At 42.2% G+C, this 16200-nt stretch overlaps 1 protein-coding gene across 1 annotated transcript in view; it reads left to right on the top strand.

Annotated features, from left to right (window-relative positions):
* The first annotated feature begins 9736 nt into the window (after positions 1-9736).
* Positions 9737-16200, top strand: part of TADA2A (transcriptional adaptor 2A) — a 45218-nt gene continuing 38754 nt past the window's right edge. The window contains exon 1 of the mRNA XM_065896880.1: positions 9737-9887. Coding sequence (XP_065752952.1) covers positions 9863-9887 — 25 coding nt within the window. The 5' untranslated portion in view covers positions 9737-9862. The remainder of the gene's footprint in view (positions 9888-16200) is intronic.

Below are 16200 nucleotides of genomic sequence, written 5' to 3'. Positions count from 1 at the left end.
CCATTCCAACCATGTTAGCTCAAGCCTTCATCATCTCTTACTTGGACTTCTGAAACTCATGGCCTTTCCTTTTGCCACTTATTAGTCCACATCACTGCCAGAGATAGGTCTAAAACCAGATTAGTGAAATCACCACTCCCCAGCTCAAAATGCCTCACTGGCTCTCCATGGCCTCTGGAGTAACGTCCAAAGCCCGCTATGGTCTGACCTCTGTGTACCTTGTAGCTTCATGGACAGTGGCCCTCCTTTCTTGCTCTCTGTACTCCAGTCACACAGACCAAACTGCATGCTATTTCATGCTTCTGACCTTTGAATAATTTGATCTCTCTGTTTGGAATTTCCTTCCCACTCTTCTCCAAGACTTAACTCATCACTTCCCAAAGACCTACCCCTTTATTCTCCCTAGAATTGGGCAGTCTCTTCTTGGAGCCCACAGTGTACCTAGCACACCTCTGTTACAGAACATATTACCTTGTACCGTAATTATGTGCAGGCCCATCTGTCTCCCCAGCTAGTCACTGAGCTTCTTTTTGAGGGCAGAGATTATCTGATTAGTCGTTGAATCCCAACTACCTCAGCCTACAGTAGGACTCAATAAATATTTATGGAATGAAGGAATAAACACATAAGAATGCTCTCGAAGTTTCAAATAAAAAGGTTTGCTCTGGAGGTTGACTTGTGGAAGGCTAGCAGGCTGTCTGTCAGAAGACCTCTCAGGCTGTTTTACAAGCTTAGAAACCCAAATTTTCCACGCATAGAGAATGGTCCCATTATTTAGGAGTAGATTCATACGAACCACGCTCATACGTAAAATTATCAACTTATTTATAATGAGAAATACAATAGTCACATGTATAGAAATACTGTCTTCTGTACAACTATCCCGAACCTAAAGGTAGGCCTCTATAGGAAGCTGCATTACTCATGTATAGAAATACTGTCTTCTGTACAACTATCCCGAACCTAAAGGTAGGCCTCTATAGGAAGCTGCATGACTCCTGCATCATTGTTTAACCTGTGCACTCTCAATGAAGGAGGAAAAAAAAAATCTTATTCTTGAGGAGCAAAAACAATCTTACTTTTTATGTAAAAAGTACAGATATACAGCTAGCATATCTGTGGTCTTAAAAGTTCATCCGGGAAAGCAAATTAAGAAAAAAAAAAGTCTAAAAAGGCTCTTTAGGGCTGGCAATAATGATTAAAAAAAGGTTGAGAAACACTAGTTTACCCTCTGTATGATTCTTTCTTAAGGAATTAGAACAAGTGGAGTTATTTCTAAAATTCAAATATCCAGTGGCATTAGGTTGTTATAGTATCTCTATAATAGCCAATACTGGAGCGATTGTGCTTGAAATTCATTGGCCGAGCCTCTCTTCCTTGAATGGGCACAAGAAAGTCAGCTTCAACAGGCTCCAACTCTTCCATTACTAACTAACCCCTCCCTCTTGCAGGCTGACTCATTCTTCCTTCGGATGTGTATGCATACTCTGTATTTCTCAGGAGCCATTCTATTTCCTAAAAAAACTTGACATATCTCTGCTGGGATCCATTACCTTCTGAGGTTGTATAAAGTTTAGAGGTTGGGGATAGAAGTCTGAATGACAACTATGCTGCCTGCTTACACGCTCTGAGCGTCAATTTCTGCATCAGTAAAATGGGAGTAACAACATCTCCCTTGAGGGATTTTTAAGGACTAAAATGAGAAAATGTATACAAAGAGCCTTGCACAGTAGCTGTTTTTAGTGCCAAGTTGGGAGACAACACTGCTGTGTCATTTTGAAGAGTGTGTTCGTGTGTGTGTGTGAGTGCATGATTAAATAGTAAAGGGCTTCAGAGAAAACTGCTGTCCTTGGCATGATTATAGATTCCAGAAAATTAGTAAAGTGAGTAAACACTAAAACATGTGTTTGGCTGTGTAAAAATAACCAGTTACAGCCATTTATGTAAACAGCTTAACATTTAAGGCCTGGTTATCATGCAACACAATAACAATTACACATATCATTAAATATGCATCAGATTAACCTTGTAAGTTGTATCTGATTACAATAGCACTCTATAGAACAGTCTACAGTTAATGGCTCATAATGCATAAGTCTGTTCACCAGTTACATCAATTTAATGAGACAGAGCTCCTGAGCATGTCCTGCATCTGACGTAAGCCTGGATTATTCATCCTTGATTGCAACTATGCATTTGCCCTATGACCTGTGAGATAATGTACACTCTCTTTAGTTTTGTATAGTGAGGAAGGTGCTAAAGAAGCAGGTAGCAAAAGAAAATTCTGTTTAATTTGGTGTTTTGGAAGCCTACAGGTTTCCCGTCGATAGTTCTTGGTTAAAATAATGAAAATAGGGCTTCCCTGGTGGCGCGGTGGTTGAGAATCTGCCTGCCAATGCAGGGGACACGGGTTCGAGCCCCGGTCTGGGAAGATCCCACATGACGCGGAGCAACTGGGCCCGTGAGCCACAACTACTGAGCCTGCGCGTCTGGAGCCTGTGCTCCGCAACAAGAGAGGCCGCGACAGTGAGAGACCCGCGCGCTGCGATGAAGAGTAGCCCCCGTTCGCCACAACTAGAGAAAGCCCTGGCACAGAAACAAAGACCCAACACACCCAAAAATAAATAAATAAATCTATTTTAAAATAATAAAAATAAAAAAATTAATGAAAATATTCCAATGCTGAGCACTGGCCAACCTAGCCTAGAACACTTCTAAGCAAGCCCCAAGGTCATACTCTGAAGCACTTCTAGAATTAAAATTAAAACTACAATTATAATTCATTTGACTCCCACCATGAACTAGGTACTACACATACATCATCATATCCTTATAAAACTCTTATAAATTAGGTATTATTATTTTCATTTTACATATGAGGAGAAAAGAGACACAGAAAGATAATAGTTTGCTAAATTCTTGAAGGTAGTTAGGATTCAAATTCAGGAAAGGCTTCAAAGTACATGCTTTTTCAATTATATTAAACTGGGCCAGGTTTCTTACAATTCATATTTCAAACACTTACTAGGCACTTGTTGGTTGCAAAAGAGTATAGACTGCCTGTCATCAAATGATGCAAAATACTTTAGGAGCCTGTTTTGAAGGTCAAAAGGTGGAGGCCTCGTTCATCAGGCTGAAAGGCATGCAGCCAGGCTGCCTAGCAGGCATTTAAAATTTTCCTGATAAACAGGAGTCACTCAGCAACAATACATTCCTGGTTCACCTAACTTTTAGATTCTACCCCAAGCCTGCTGTTTCAACAGACAGACATCCTGTGCTTTGTGGAGATCAAAAAGAAGTCAGTGAGGGTATTCTCTGGCAGTCCAGTGGTTAGGACTCGGCACTCTCACTGCTGGGGCCCGGGTTCAATCCCTGGTCGGGGAACTAAGATCCCACAAGCCGCGCGGAGCAGCCAAAAAGAAGAAAGTCAGTAAGGTGAGGAAGAGGCAGAGGAGATAGGTAGCAAAGGGCTGGATTCATGAAAATTTGGCATAATGGCCATGGCATTATGAAAATCCTAATACCTGCTAACTTTTCACTTTGAATAGCCAGAGGGAGTTTATTAGTTACATTTGGACAGAACTGATTTTAATTCTGGCTGTACTACCTAGTAACTGAATGACTTAGGGCAAGTGGTTTTTACCTCTCGGAGCCTTGTTTTTCCTTATCTGTAAAATGGGATGCAGTAAGGTCCTTTGGCAGAATTCTTCCCTCTCTTGTTCATCTTTGAGATGTTTAGGGCCCTCTTACTTAAGCAGAAGCACTCCAGTCAAGCCACTGTGTGGAGAAGTAGCTATATGTAGACCTTACATTTCTTTAAGTAGCTTAGCAAGAGTACTTCAACCCTTCCTCTGCAGACTGGTCATGGTTGAGGTCGATCAAGTTAAAAGAGCAATCTAGGAAACTCCTGGAAAGAAAAGGATTGATTTCCTATCTCCTCTGACTAGGGTGGCCACAAAAGAAGAAAGATATGGGGGGCGGGGAGCAAATGGGGACAAGAGGGTGGCAATGCTTCTGAATGCAAGAGACAGCAACAGAGGCTGAGGAGGCTGGAACCAGTCCTGAGCTGGGCCATGGTGGACCCAGGGCTTCTGTGAAAGTGCCTTAGTGTGTGAACTCAAAGGGCTGAGCCCTAAGAGCTGCAATCCTTGAAGCTCAGGCCTTTTGTGGCATGAAGTCCTCTCTACTGAGTGCATCACAGGAAACTCCTTGCCTTTAAGAGACCCTGCAATTGGCAAAGCAAAAGGCTCTGCTCCCAGACATAAATCTCTGGCTAATTTACATTGACTGGGGTTATCTTAGAGTTTAAAGGGGAGGAAGTTGAAACCTAGAAGGCATGGCTAGACTTTTAGACTTTTTGTTTTTATCTATTTGTATACCAAGGGGATTCCCTGGTGGCGCAGTGGTTAAGAATCCGCCTGCCAATGCAGGGGATACGGGTTCAATTCCCTGGTCCGGGAAGATCCCACATGTTGCAGAGCAAGTTAAGCCCGTGCGCCACAACTACTGAGCCTGCGCTCTAGAGCCCATGTGCCACAACTACTGAGCCCACGTGCCACAACTACTGAAGCCCGCATGCCTAGAGCCCATGCTCCACAACAAGAGAAGCCACCGCAATGAGAAGCCCACGCACAAGGAAGAGTAGCCTTCGCTTGCCGCAACTAGAGAAAGCCCGCACACAGCAATGAAGACCCAACGCAGCCAAAACTAAATTAATTTAAAAAATAAATTAATTAAAAAAATTTTTTTAATTTAAAAGTATTTGTATACCAAACTACAAAGAGCCACTTCAGATACAGGAAAAATAAATATTAGATGAGGTAAAGTTTATAAAGTCTTTCAGTACTCAGGACATAGCAAGTAACTAGAAATGGCAGATAGTCATTTCCACTGGGAGGAAGGCTCAGAAACTGCACTTCTGGTTCTAACCACAGCAGCTAAGCAGCTCGAGGGGAGCCTGTGGGGATATTTGGAGACAATCAATGGCAGCCACATTACAGAGCCTGGACATCTCCTTTCCCTGCCTGAGTGACTTCATCCATACCTTTGCCTTTACCTGCTCATTTTGCAAATATTTGTCCAGGATGCACTTCTGGGCACTGAGGTTACAAAGAAGACACACAACCAAAGAAACAATTCTAATATGGTTATAGCATTTTAGCCCTGGCCTCTCTGAGCTCTCAATTCATTTATGTCATTTCACTCAGATTGCAAAACAGATATCTGAGACAGACCTTTCATTTCTCCTCCAAATTTGCCTGATGCCACCACATTGCTGAAGGCAAAACCCCAGAAAAACACTGCCTTCATCACTGTTACCCTTACCCTCACGGTGCATTTTCATTTCTCCACATCTTTCTTAAGCACAATGAATGACTAAATTGGGGCTTAGAATTCTAATGAGGGCCTAACATCAATTGAAGAGGAAGGGTAATTTCCAGATGCTTGAATGCTATGTTTTTAATGAATAGATCCCAGCATTATGTGGGACTGTTTTTCCACAACGGTACAACACTGATGACTCATATTCAGTTTGTTGACAATCGTGGCGTCCAGATCTGGATATATGCCCTAGCCAGACTCAAAAACTTTCAGTTTAGATGAGAAAGACATGAAGATAAGTCCTAAAGGTTTGAACCCATTTTCTGTTTGCGGAGGTGAAGGTGTTGTAAAGGTGTAGCTGAAACATCAATGTTCATAAACTACCTGTTGAACAACTGCTGGACGATTAATGATTTAAAGGCCAATTTTTATGTTTCTACAATCTATTCTCCACACAACTGCCAGTGATCCTTTTAAAACAAACCTGATTATTCCTTTGTTCTCAACCCTTCCATGGTATTCTATCACATTCTAATAAAATCTAAAGTCCCACATGGCTTACCAGATATACAATCTGGCTTCTGCCTGTTATCCAACTTATTGCTTTAATTTGCTGTGCTCCAGCCTCACTGCTCTCCTTGCTTCTTCTCCAACATGCCAAGCAGTCAGGGCTATTTTAATTGCCATTTCTTTTCTCCTGGAACAATTTCTCTCTAGAAATCCACACAGCTGCCTCCCTCATTTAATGATTAGATTTCTGCTTACAATTAAGAGGACTTCCTTGTCTACCCCATCTAATAAAGCATCCCCTTTCTCCTAATATTTTTAAAAACTTGCCACATTACTGGGCATTAGCTATTATTTAGTAATATATTATATGTATTGCTTAATGTCAACCTCCCCCCTTATTATGAGACAGAGACTTTGTTTTGTTCACAGCTGAATTCCCAGCACCTAGAACATTCTTCTCATCAAATATTTGATGAATGAATAGATTTTCAGAATACATCAAATGTAAAACTATTCTAAATTTATTGACGTGAAGCATAGAAAAATATCTAGAAGAATGTATAGCAAAATGTTAACTATCATGGTGGGAGCTGGCTTTCACGTTATTTTTGCTCATGCAAATATTCTTTTTTTTTTTTTTTTTAGTATGAACTTGTATGACTCAGATACTAAAAAATGAGTAAAGAGGCCACACAGGCATAAAGTGTAAATGAATTCTATAAGAGGTTGGGCAAATTTATGAAAGACTTCTAAATAGATGTATTAACATGATGGTTAAGCCAAACTACTGTTTGAATCCCCTTCCCCAACACGGTCTAGCAGTGTGATCCCAAGTTGTTCACAAGGCAGAGTCTAAAGGTTTTCACCTGGAAAATGGGGACGATAATAATTAATGTCTACCCCATAAGGTTGTTTTTGAAGATGAAACGGGACAATGCATGTAACCCCCTTTGTACAATGCCTGGCATGCAGAAAATACTCGACAAATGGCAGCTATTATAATAGTTAGTAGTAACAAGAGATGTTGGGACATACCTAGCCCTCAAGATTGACATCAGAGTGGACCACCACATCCTCTCATCATTGCGCCTCAGTCTGGGCCCCTGAAGCCCAAAGAGGGGATGGTTCTTTCCAAAGAAGATAATTTCGACGTTCCAGAAGCATCTGAATCAAACGTACCCTGTGAACCCTTAAACCATTCAGGCAGTCTGGTTAATCCATGAGCAGCACTGCAAGCCACGGCTTCGAAAGGCGACCACCGCTCGCCGTCCTTGGGCCCAGTCCCTTAGCCTTGATTTTGTTCGAGGCTGCAACAGAGGTGAGGGGTGGGAATGTTAGAAAACACAAAAGCGGGGCAGTACCGGCCCGCTCCAGCTCACCGCACTCTAGAGCGGCTCAAACGGCACCACGCACCGGCAAGCCTGCTGCAACCAGCAACGCGCCCCCAGGGAAAAATGATTACTGGTCCGACTCAAAACTCAGACAAGCTGCTTAAAGGCCCACCCTCCAAGGCCTCTGCCAGAGGTCAGACGCTAGCGCACGGGTAGAGAAGGGTCGGGGACGGAGGGAGGGGCAGCCGTTGAGGAGCCGCACGCGGCGAGGCCGCGACGGCCGGGGCGGGGACTGGGCGGAGGCGGCGAGCGCGCGGCCCGCTCGCGCCTGCGCCGCGCGGGAGCGAGCACGCAAGCCCAGGGCGCGCGTGCTGCTGGCGTTTCCTCGGCGCGGAGGAGGGGAACGAAGTGAGGTGAGGCACGAGGCGCTGCGGGGCGCGAGCCCCAGTCTCGGGACAAGGGGGAGGCAGGGATCGTGAGGTGCGGCTGGGTTGGGGGCGGACTGAGGGCCCCGGCAGCGTCGGCGGCGAGGAGGGCGAGGAGGCCGAGGAGGTCGGGGGAGCCGAGGGGGCCGAGGGGGACGGGCCACGCCGCGCCGTGGGGGAGGGCGGCGTGGGGCGGGCCTGAGCCCTGGGGCCCCGCCCCGCCGCGGCCCGACGCGCCCCGCCCCCTGGGCGGCCCCGCTGGGTCCCAGCCTGGCTCTTCCTGTCTCTGCTGCAAGGGAACACGAAATCCCGTTCTTAGCGGACCCTGGTTGACGTTACCCCTTGTTTTCAAGTAGGCCTTCCAAGTAGATATTTCGGGTCAGTTTTAGAGGTGAGGTGGTCTGAGGCTCCAGTAGAATGACTTGCCCGAGATCACACGGTTAATAAGGAACGAAGTGAGGCTTCGAATCTTGTCCGCAAAACTCCCAAGCCTGCGCCTGTCCTCCGCACCACATCGAATGCTCTTCACGTTCCTTCCCTCCTCCTCCCAGTAACTTCTTGGAATTTGGCAGATGTTAATGTGGAACTAGCATCCATCCTTTCATGGATGTTAGCGTCAGAAATGTCTCTTGTGTGAAGAAAGAGGAAAAAAGAAGATTCCGCTTATTGCAATATTGCGCTTACAACGTGGAGTGTTTGAGACAGTATACATCCTTTACTTGACCATCTCTACTAACCTCTGTTGAAGTGACGCTGCTGTTCACTAACTGTAAGACATTGTGCAAGTGACAGTCTTTCAGAGGTTCCTTTCCCTTCTTAAAAAAGCAGCATGCCTCAGAAGTTTGTAAGGATTCAGAGACAATCCACATACAGTGATACTACAGTACCTGGCATATGAAAAATATTCAGTAAATGTTGGCCATTATTTCATTATTGAGTGCATAATACCCCTTACTAAGCGCACTTTTCTTCAAACTCATTTTCCTGGGACCAGAGCAGAGGGGTAACCACTCCAGTTCATCCTGGAAAAGACAAGTTCATTGACAGTTTTATGTGAGTGTCCCATACAGTTAACGATGAATTATTCCCCAAGCTAAAACTATCAGGTGAAAGAAGTCACTGCAGGAGAACTAATGATGAACTAACCTTTTTGTAGAATTAACATTTATATGTCCATTACATTTGTGTTTATTGAGTTCTTTCCTCTTGGCACTGTGCTTGGTGCTTTAAGACATACAAATTTGTATTTGATGTAGTCCCTGCTTTCATTTAGTCTAGAAATGGGGAAAATATGCATTCAGAAGTGATTCTCACAAAGTGGAATGTGAAAAATGCCAAAAAAAAGAGATAGATAAAAAGATATGGGAGTATAGAGGGAGGGGGGATGTTTTCATGACTTCGTGTGAAATATGAGTTCATTTATGTCTTCAAAAAGATAACTTTGTATATAGTACATACCTATTAAATAGCTGTTCAAAGAATAAATTAGTGAACAAAATGTACGTTGTAATAGATAGGATTCCTTAGTTTTCTAGTAATAGACGTTCATTCAGATTAAAGTATTACTGGAACAATAGAGAAATGAGAAAAAAACAAACAAACCTACACCATTGGGCTACCCTTGGGGATGGGGATCTCAGGAGCCAGATCTCTTGGACCAGATTCTTTGGCTAGTGAATGAGCTCTAACCTGCCCTCTGTCCTTGGATACCTTACTCAAGATGCAGCTTTCGGTAAGAACAGATCTGGTTGCTTTAGCTGCTGTGGGGCTGGGGGGTGGAGTATTGGGATTCGTAACCCCACGAAAGCCATATGAAATGTGGGAGAGTCAGTTTCCCAAAGGAAGGAGGGCTAAGGAGAAAAGTGAGGCCTGGCAGAGAAAATCATTTGTTTATTAGAGATATGTAGCCTTTGTAGAGGGCTTACTATGGGCCTGGCACTATGGTACATTATCTATGTGGATTTTGATATTTAATCTTCAGCAGCTCTAGAAGGTAGATATGATTGTATCATCCATTTTACAGAGGAGGGAACAAGCTTGTAGAGATAAACTAATTTGCTTAGCCTTACAAAGCTAGGATGTGGTACAGTTGAGTAAGTTGCATTATGTTCTCTTTATCTTGTCCCTTTAAAGTATTTCCTCATCCATGTGCCATTTTTGTTTATTTATAGGGGGGGTTGTCAGCTTTGGTGTCTGTGTTGGCCAGTTCTGAAATCTCCTTGAAGGAGCCCTACATTGAGGAAGATCAAAGCAGCAGTCTTTGCCAACTGGGGAATGGACCGTTTGAGTTCCTTTAGCAGTAAGTACCATGGGAACAAGTCCCAGGTGAATATTAATAGCAAACTGAAGTGGAAGTTGATCAAAGAAGAAAAATAAGCACTTTGAAGATGAAGCCATGTGAATCTGATCCTAAAGGAATGCGTATCAAATCAGAATAAAATCAACCACTACTACTGAACACATGATACAAAACTGAGCACATGACACTCAAGGTCTTATAAGAAAATTAAGCTCAGGTGGACCATTCATAATACGATTAACCCGTAGTTCGACTTAAAAAAGCAGTTGAATTTCTCTTTAGAATCAATAACATATTTCAGGCGCCTTGGTAAGAAATAATGTCAGTGGTAGAATAAAGGAAATGCTCCTGCCTCTGCTTTCTTGGCACTTGTATTCTAAGAGTAAACTATAGTACAGTAATAGTGCAGAGATTTATGGCGTACATGTGAAGTAAATCCAGGCAGCCACAACTATGGAGGAAAAAATACACTTTTTCTTTTCTTCTGAAGATAAGAGATTTGGCAGAAATAGAAATCCATTGTTAGATGTTAGTAGTGTCCCAATGAGAAGAATCAGAAAGTCACTTTTGGGGTGTATCCTCCTCAGCAGTTTCTTTCTTCCTCCCTTCCTCCCTCCCTTCCTTCCTTCCATTTACTTACTTTGCTTTTGGCTACGCCAGGTATTAGTTGCAGCACATGGGACCTTTTAGTTGTGGGATGTGGACTCCTTGTTGTGGCATGCATGCGGGATCTAGTTCCCTGACCAGGGATTGAACCTGGGCCCCCTGCATTGGGAGCACCGAGTCTTACCCACTGGACCACCAGGGAAGTCCCTCAGCAGTTTCTTAAAGGGGCTCTAATATACTCTCTCATCAGACTCCCTATATATATTTAGGACAGAATGGAGTCTTCCAATACATCTAGTTCAGATCTTTCATTTTTCACACAGAGAAAGAGTCTAAATGAATTATCCCCATGCTGGGAGTGTAAACTGAAACCACTCTCTCCCCCTTTTCAAAATAATTAAAAATTTTTTTAAAAGTGTTTTTTTTAATATTTTTAAGCTAAACTTTAAAATTTTTATTTGGAAACAATTTCAAACAGGAAAGTTGGAAGAATAAGAATAGTACAAAGAATATCCATACACCTTTTGTAAACCTTTTACTCTATTTTCATAGTTCTCTATCTATAAGTATACATATTTATTTACATATATATGTATTTATAAGTAGATATACATACCCCATATTTTTTTTTCAGAATCATTTGAGGGCTTAGGGACATAACATCATGGCCCCTAAGTACTTTAGTGTTTATTTCCTGAGACTAGGGATATTCTCTTCTAACTTCAGTACATTCTAGCCTCAGTAGAGTTGCCAACTTTAGTAAGTATAACACTGATAAAATACTTTTATCTAACCTGCCGTCTGTATTCCAGTTTTGTCAGCTGACTCAGTAATGTCCTTGACGATGTTTTTTTTCCTTCCCATACAGGATACAGTCAGGGTTCAGGTCTTGCATTAAGTTGCTGTGTCTCTTTAGCCTCCTTTAAACTGAAACATGTCCACAGCCTTTGTCTTTAGTGATTGACACTTTTGAAGAATACAGCCCCTTTCTCCCCTTTTTAAAACTAGAGGTGTCTCATTTTGGGTTTGTCTGGTCTTGCTCTGTTCCTCATTAGCGATGTTAATTTTTTTTTTTTTTTTTTTTCTTTTTTTTGCGGTACGCGGACCTCTCACTGTTCTGGCCTCTCCCGTTGCGGAGCACAGGCTCCGGACGTGCAGGCCCAGCGGCCATGGCTCACGGGCCCAGCCGCTCCGCGGCATGTGGGATCTTCCCGGACCGGGGCACGAACCTGTGTCCCCTGCATCGGCAGGCGGACTCTCAACCACTGCGCCACCAGGGAAGCCCAGCGATGTTAATTTTGAAAACCCAGTCAACGGGGCTTCCCTGGTGCAGGGGACACGGGTTCATGCCCCGGTCTGGGAAGATCCCACATGCCGCGGAGCGGCTGGGCCCGTGAGTCATGGCCGCTGAGCCTGTGCGTCCGGAGCCTATGCTCCGCAACGGGAGAGGCCAGAACAGTGAGAGGCCCGCGTACCGCAAAAAAAAAAAAAGAAAACCCAGTCCAGGTGTGCATTTGAGTTCTTCACTGTTTAATGTCTATTTTTTCTCTTGCGTCTAATAAGCAACCCATAAGGAGACACTTTCAGGCCATAAAATATCCTGTTCCTCATCAGAATTTCTCCCTAGTTAGCATCCATTGATGATTTTTGCCTGATCCAGTCTTTACTACGATGGTCGCAAAATGATTTTTCCCCCTGCATCCAGCACTCTCTCCATATTTACTAGTTAGCACTTAGCATTCTACTATAATCAAGAGACCTCCTGTTTCACTTATTTATTATAAGTATGCACGCATGAATTCCTTTATTTTCAGTGGTTTATAATTCATTATCATACTTACTTTGGTTCTCAGATTGTCCTAATTTGAACACTGTGAGCCCCTTCAAGCCGGCTCTTGCAACCTTGTGACATGCCCCATCGCTTTTTTGAGCATCTCCTTACTTTTTGGCATGGCTACATGTTTGAGGTGCATCTTCTCCCTCCCATGCCCCAGCCCTAGAATCAGCCACTTCTCTGAGGAGCCCTTGGTCCTTTTAGAAAGGAGTGACATTAGAGACCAAGATATGGCCATTGCTTATTTCTACTAGAGTATCTTGGCGTCTGGGCCTTTTTGGCCCACAGCGCTGGGAAATACATGGTAGGTATACGCTACGTACAGATATACCAGTATATGTACATAGTTGCATATACATGCGTATATCCATAGATGCACTTTCTTAGAAATCATGAGTTCACACTGATAACCTCCAGTTCACCTTCCTAGGCTCTTTTTTTGTCCCCCCACCCCCACCACGTTCCTTGTTTGTGTGTCCTTTCCTCAGTGAAAACCCTGGCTCCCAGCATTAGCACGATTATTCATTTGCTCAGTCTTTTAATACATCTAGAATTATTTCAGAATTGCTCTGTGCATACCACTACATAACACAGACCCACTTCAACAAGTTCAGGATTTGTTTGCAATTCTCTGCATCACCCAAGACTGAAGGTCTGTTGTTAAATGTTCATAAGTTACTTGGATTGGTTCTTTTTTTTCCCCTCCTCATTGTGGTTGTGATATTCCTTTGAAATACTTTTTGGTTCATCTGTTCGTTCTACTTTCAATTTTCCCTTCCCATATTTAGTGGTTTAATTTTCTAATTTGTAGAACATAAGTATGCTTCCAAAAGTCAAAGCTATGCAAAAAGGTATATTTGGAGAATTGTTGCTCCTTCCTAGGTCTCTTCTACTCCTTTCCATTCCCCCTCCTCCAACCCTTCATAGGTATTGTTTTCTAATTTATCTGTCCTTTATTTCTTTTTGCAAAGACAGACGTGTATATGTTTTTGCTTTTGTTTCCCCTAATTTTTTCCTGAAAAGGTAGCATACTATGTATGCTCTTTTGCACCTTGTTTTTTTCACTTAATAGTATCTCCTGGAAATACGATACTGCTTTATAGAGATTGTTCTTTTTATTTATTTATATATATTTTTTGCGGTACACGTGCCTCTCACTGTTGTGGCCTCTCCCGTTGCGGAGCATTGGCTCCGGACGCGCAGGCTCAGCGGCCATGGCTCACGGGCCCAGCCGCTCTGCAGCATGTGGGATCTTCCCGGACTGGGGCACGAACTCGTGTCCCCTGCATCAGCAGGCGGACTCTCAACCACTGCGCCACCAGGGAAGCCTCCGAGATTGTTATTTTTTTATAGTTGCATAGTACTCGATTATGTGAACGTACCATAGTTTGTTCAACTACTGTCCAGTGCTTGGACATCAAAGTAGTATTTTGCAGTTATAAATAATGTTCTAATGCATAACCTTATACTGTTGGAGGTGTATATTCAGGGTAAATTCCTAGAAGTGGGATTTCTAGGTCCAAAGATAAATGGATGCATTTATTTAGATAGTGCTAAATTCCCTTCTATAGAAGTTGTGCCATTTTGCATTCCTGTCAGCAATATATGAGGTTGCCTATTTCCCCACAGTCTTCTTAAGAAAGTATATTATGAAGCTTTTGAATTTTTGCCAATCTGATGGGTAAGAACTTATATCTCAGTGTAGATTTCTCTTATTATGAGTGAATTTGAATGTCTTTTCATGTTTAAGGTCCATTTTATCTCTCTCTTTTTTTACTAATTATCTCTTCGTGACTTTCACAGTAGGATTTTTGGTCTTTTATTTTCCTCTCAATTTTTAAAAGTTCTTTCTATATTCAAGATGTTAGCCCTTTATGATATGTTTACAAGTATTTTCCTCTAGTTTATTTGCTTTTTAAACTTTGCTTATGGTGTTCTTTGCCAAAAAAGAGCTTTTTGTTTAGTCAAATTTATTACTCTTTTATTGCCTCTGAAGTTTGAATGATGGTAAAAAGTCTTTCCCTACTCTTAGGTTACAGAAAAGTTCTGGAATCCTTTGTGAAGGACACTTTGGCTATGTGTATCAGAAACCCTCTGTACACTCAACAGTTCTAGTTCTAGGAAAATAGAAATCCTGAGGAACAAAATGTGAGCTGTTACGTGTACAGGAACGTTGATCTCAGCATTTTTTATAATAGTGAAAAATTGGAAACAACTTAAATATCCACCAATAGGAAACTGGTTAGATTAGTGGTTCTCAGTCTTATGAGACCCAGTGATTTCTTTTTATAATGTTTTTAAAGCCCCTTTTACTATTTGGAAATGAAATACATAGATAATATAACATAACTATGCCCATGATTTCAAAGAAATAAAAATAATGCCCTAGGACTTCCCTGGTGGCACAGTGGTTAAGAAATCTGCCTGCGAATGCAGGAGACACAGGTTCAATTCCTGGTCCGGGAAAATCTCACATGCCATGGAGCAACTAAGCCCGTGCACCACAACTACTGAGCCCGTGCTGTAAGCCCGCGAGCCACAACCACTGAAGCCCAAACACCTAGAGCCTGTGCTCCGCAACAAGAGAAGCCATCTCAATGAGAAACCCGCGCACCACAACGAAGAGTATTCCCCACTCGCCGCAACGAGAGAAAGCCTGTGCGCAGCAATGAAGACCCAACGCACGCCAAAAATTAATTAATTAATTAATTAAAAAATAATAATATTGCCCTAACTATACTATAAAAGATAAATAAAAGAGAAGTGATTTGTAATAAATAATGTAATTTATAATAATATGTATCGATATGTTTAGACATTACGGTGGAAAACATAATGCCTGTAGTCAGATGCTTGCACCCGTAAGTCAGTTCACTGTGCATATTACAACTACAAATGCACAGTGATTCACGTGCGTTGTACTGGTGACTCAAATACCACAAGCTTGAATAACTCTTAGTAAAGTTCTGAACAAAACAAGGTAGAATCTCCTCTTGACGTAATGCAGTTGCCTTCCTGGAAAATTCAATACATGTTAAAACTGTCAAAAACATTTTGTTCTATTTAGTAAGGAATTATGTTCCAGGTCATGTCATTATGAGCAAGTTTTCACCTACTTGAACATCTGGTGGGACATTTGAAAGTTGTGCAGGAGACTGGCCAATTCTTTGTTGTGTAGGAATATCTTGAGTGTTGAAGGATATCTAGCATCCCTGATCCCAGCCTGCTAAGTGCCAGTAGTGCTCCCTAGTCATTGTGGCAACAAAAAAGCATCTCCTCAGATTTCCATAATGCCTTCCTAGGAGGCAGTTGAAAACCATTAGGCTAGATTAAATAGATATAATGGACTATAATTCATCCATTAAAAAGAGTGAGGAAGATCTATGTGTACCATCATGAAAGATGTTGACAATATATTATCAAGTGAAAAAACAGGCTATAAAATGTGTGGTATCCCACTTCTGTTAAAATATACACACATGTACATAGAAGAAGGGCTGGAAATCAGAATGTTAATAGAGGATGACATACTTTATACTTTTTATTGTCTAAAATTTTTGAAACTATAAATTGGACTTTTACAAAATAATTATCTTTTTTTTTAACATCTTTATTGGAGTATAATTGCTTTACAGTGGTATGTTAGTTTCTGCTTTATAACAAAGTGAATCAGCTATACATACACATATATCCCCATATCTCCTCCTTCTTGTGTCTCCCTCCCATCCTCCCTATCCCACCCCTCTAGGTGGTCACAAAGCACTGAGCTGATCTCCCTGTGCTATGCAGCTGCTTCCTACTAGCTAGCTATTTTACATTTGGTAGTGTATATATGTCCATATTACTCGCTCACTTCGTCCCACCTTACCCTTC

The sequence above is a fragment of the Phocoena phocoena genome, chromosome 19, assembly GCF_963924675.1.
Source record: "Phocoena phocoena chromosome 19, mPhoPho1.1, whole genome shotgun sequence".
NCBI classification, from domain to species: domain Eukaryota; kingdom Metazoa; phylum Chordata; class Mammalia; order Artiodactyla; family Phocoenidae; genus Phocoena; species Phocoena phocoena.
The sequence above is the reverse complement of the archived record's forward strand: the minus strand, read 5'-3'. Positions and strand labels throughout refer to the sequence as shown.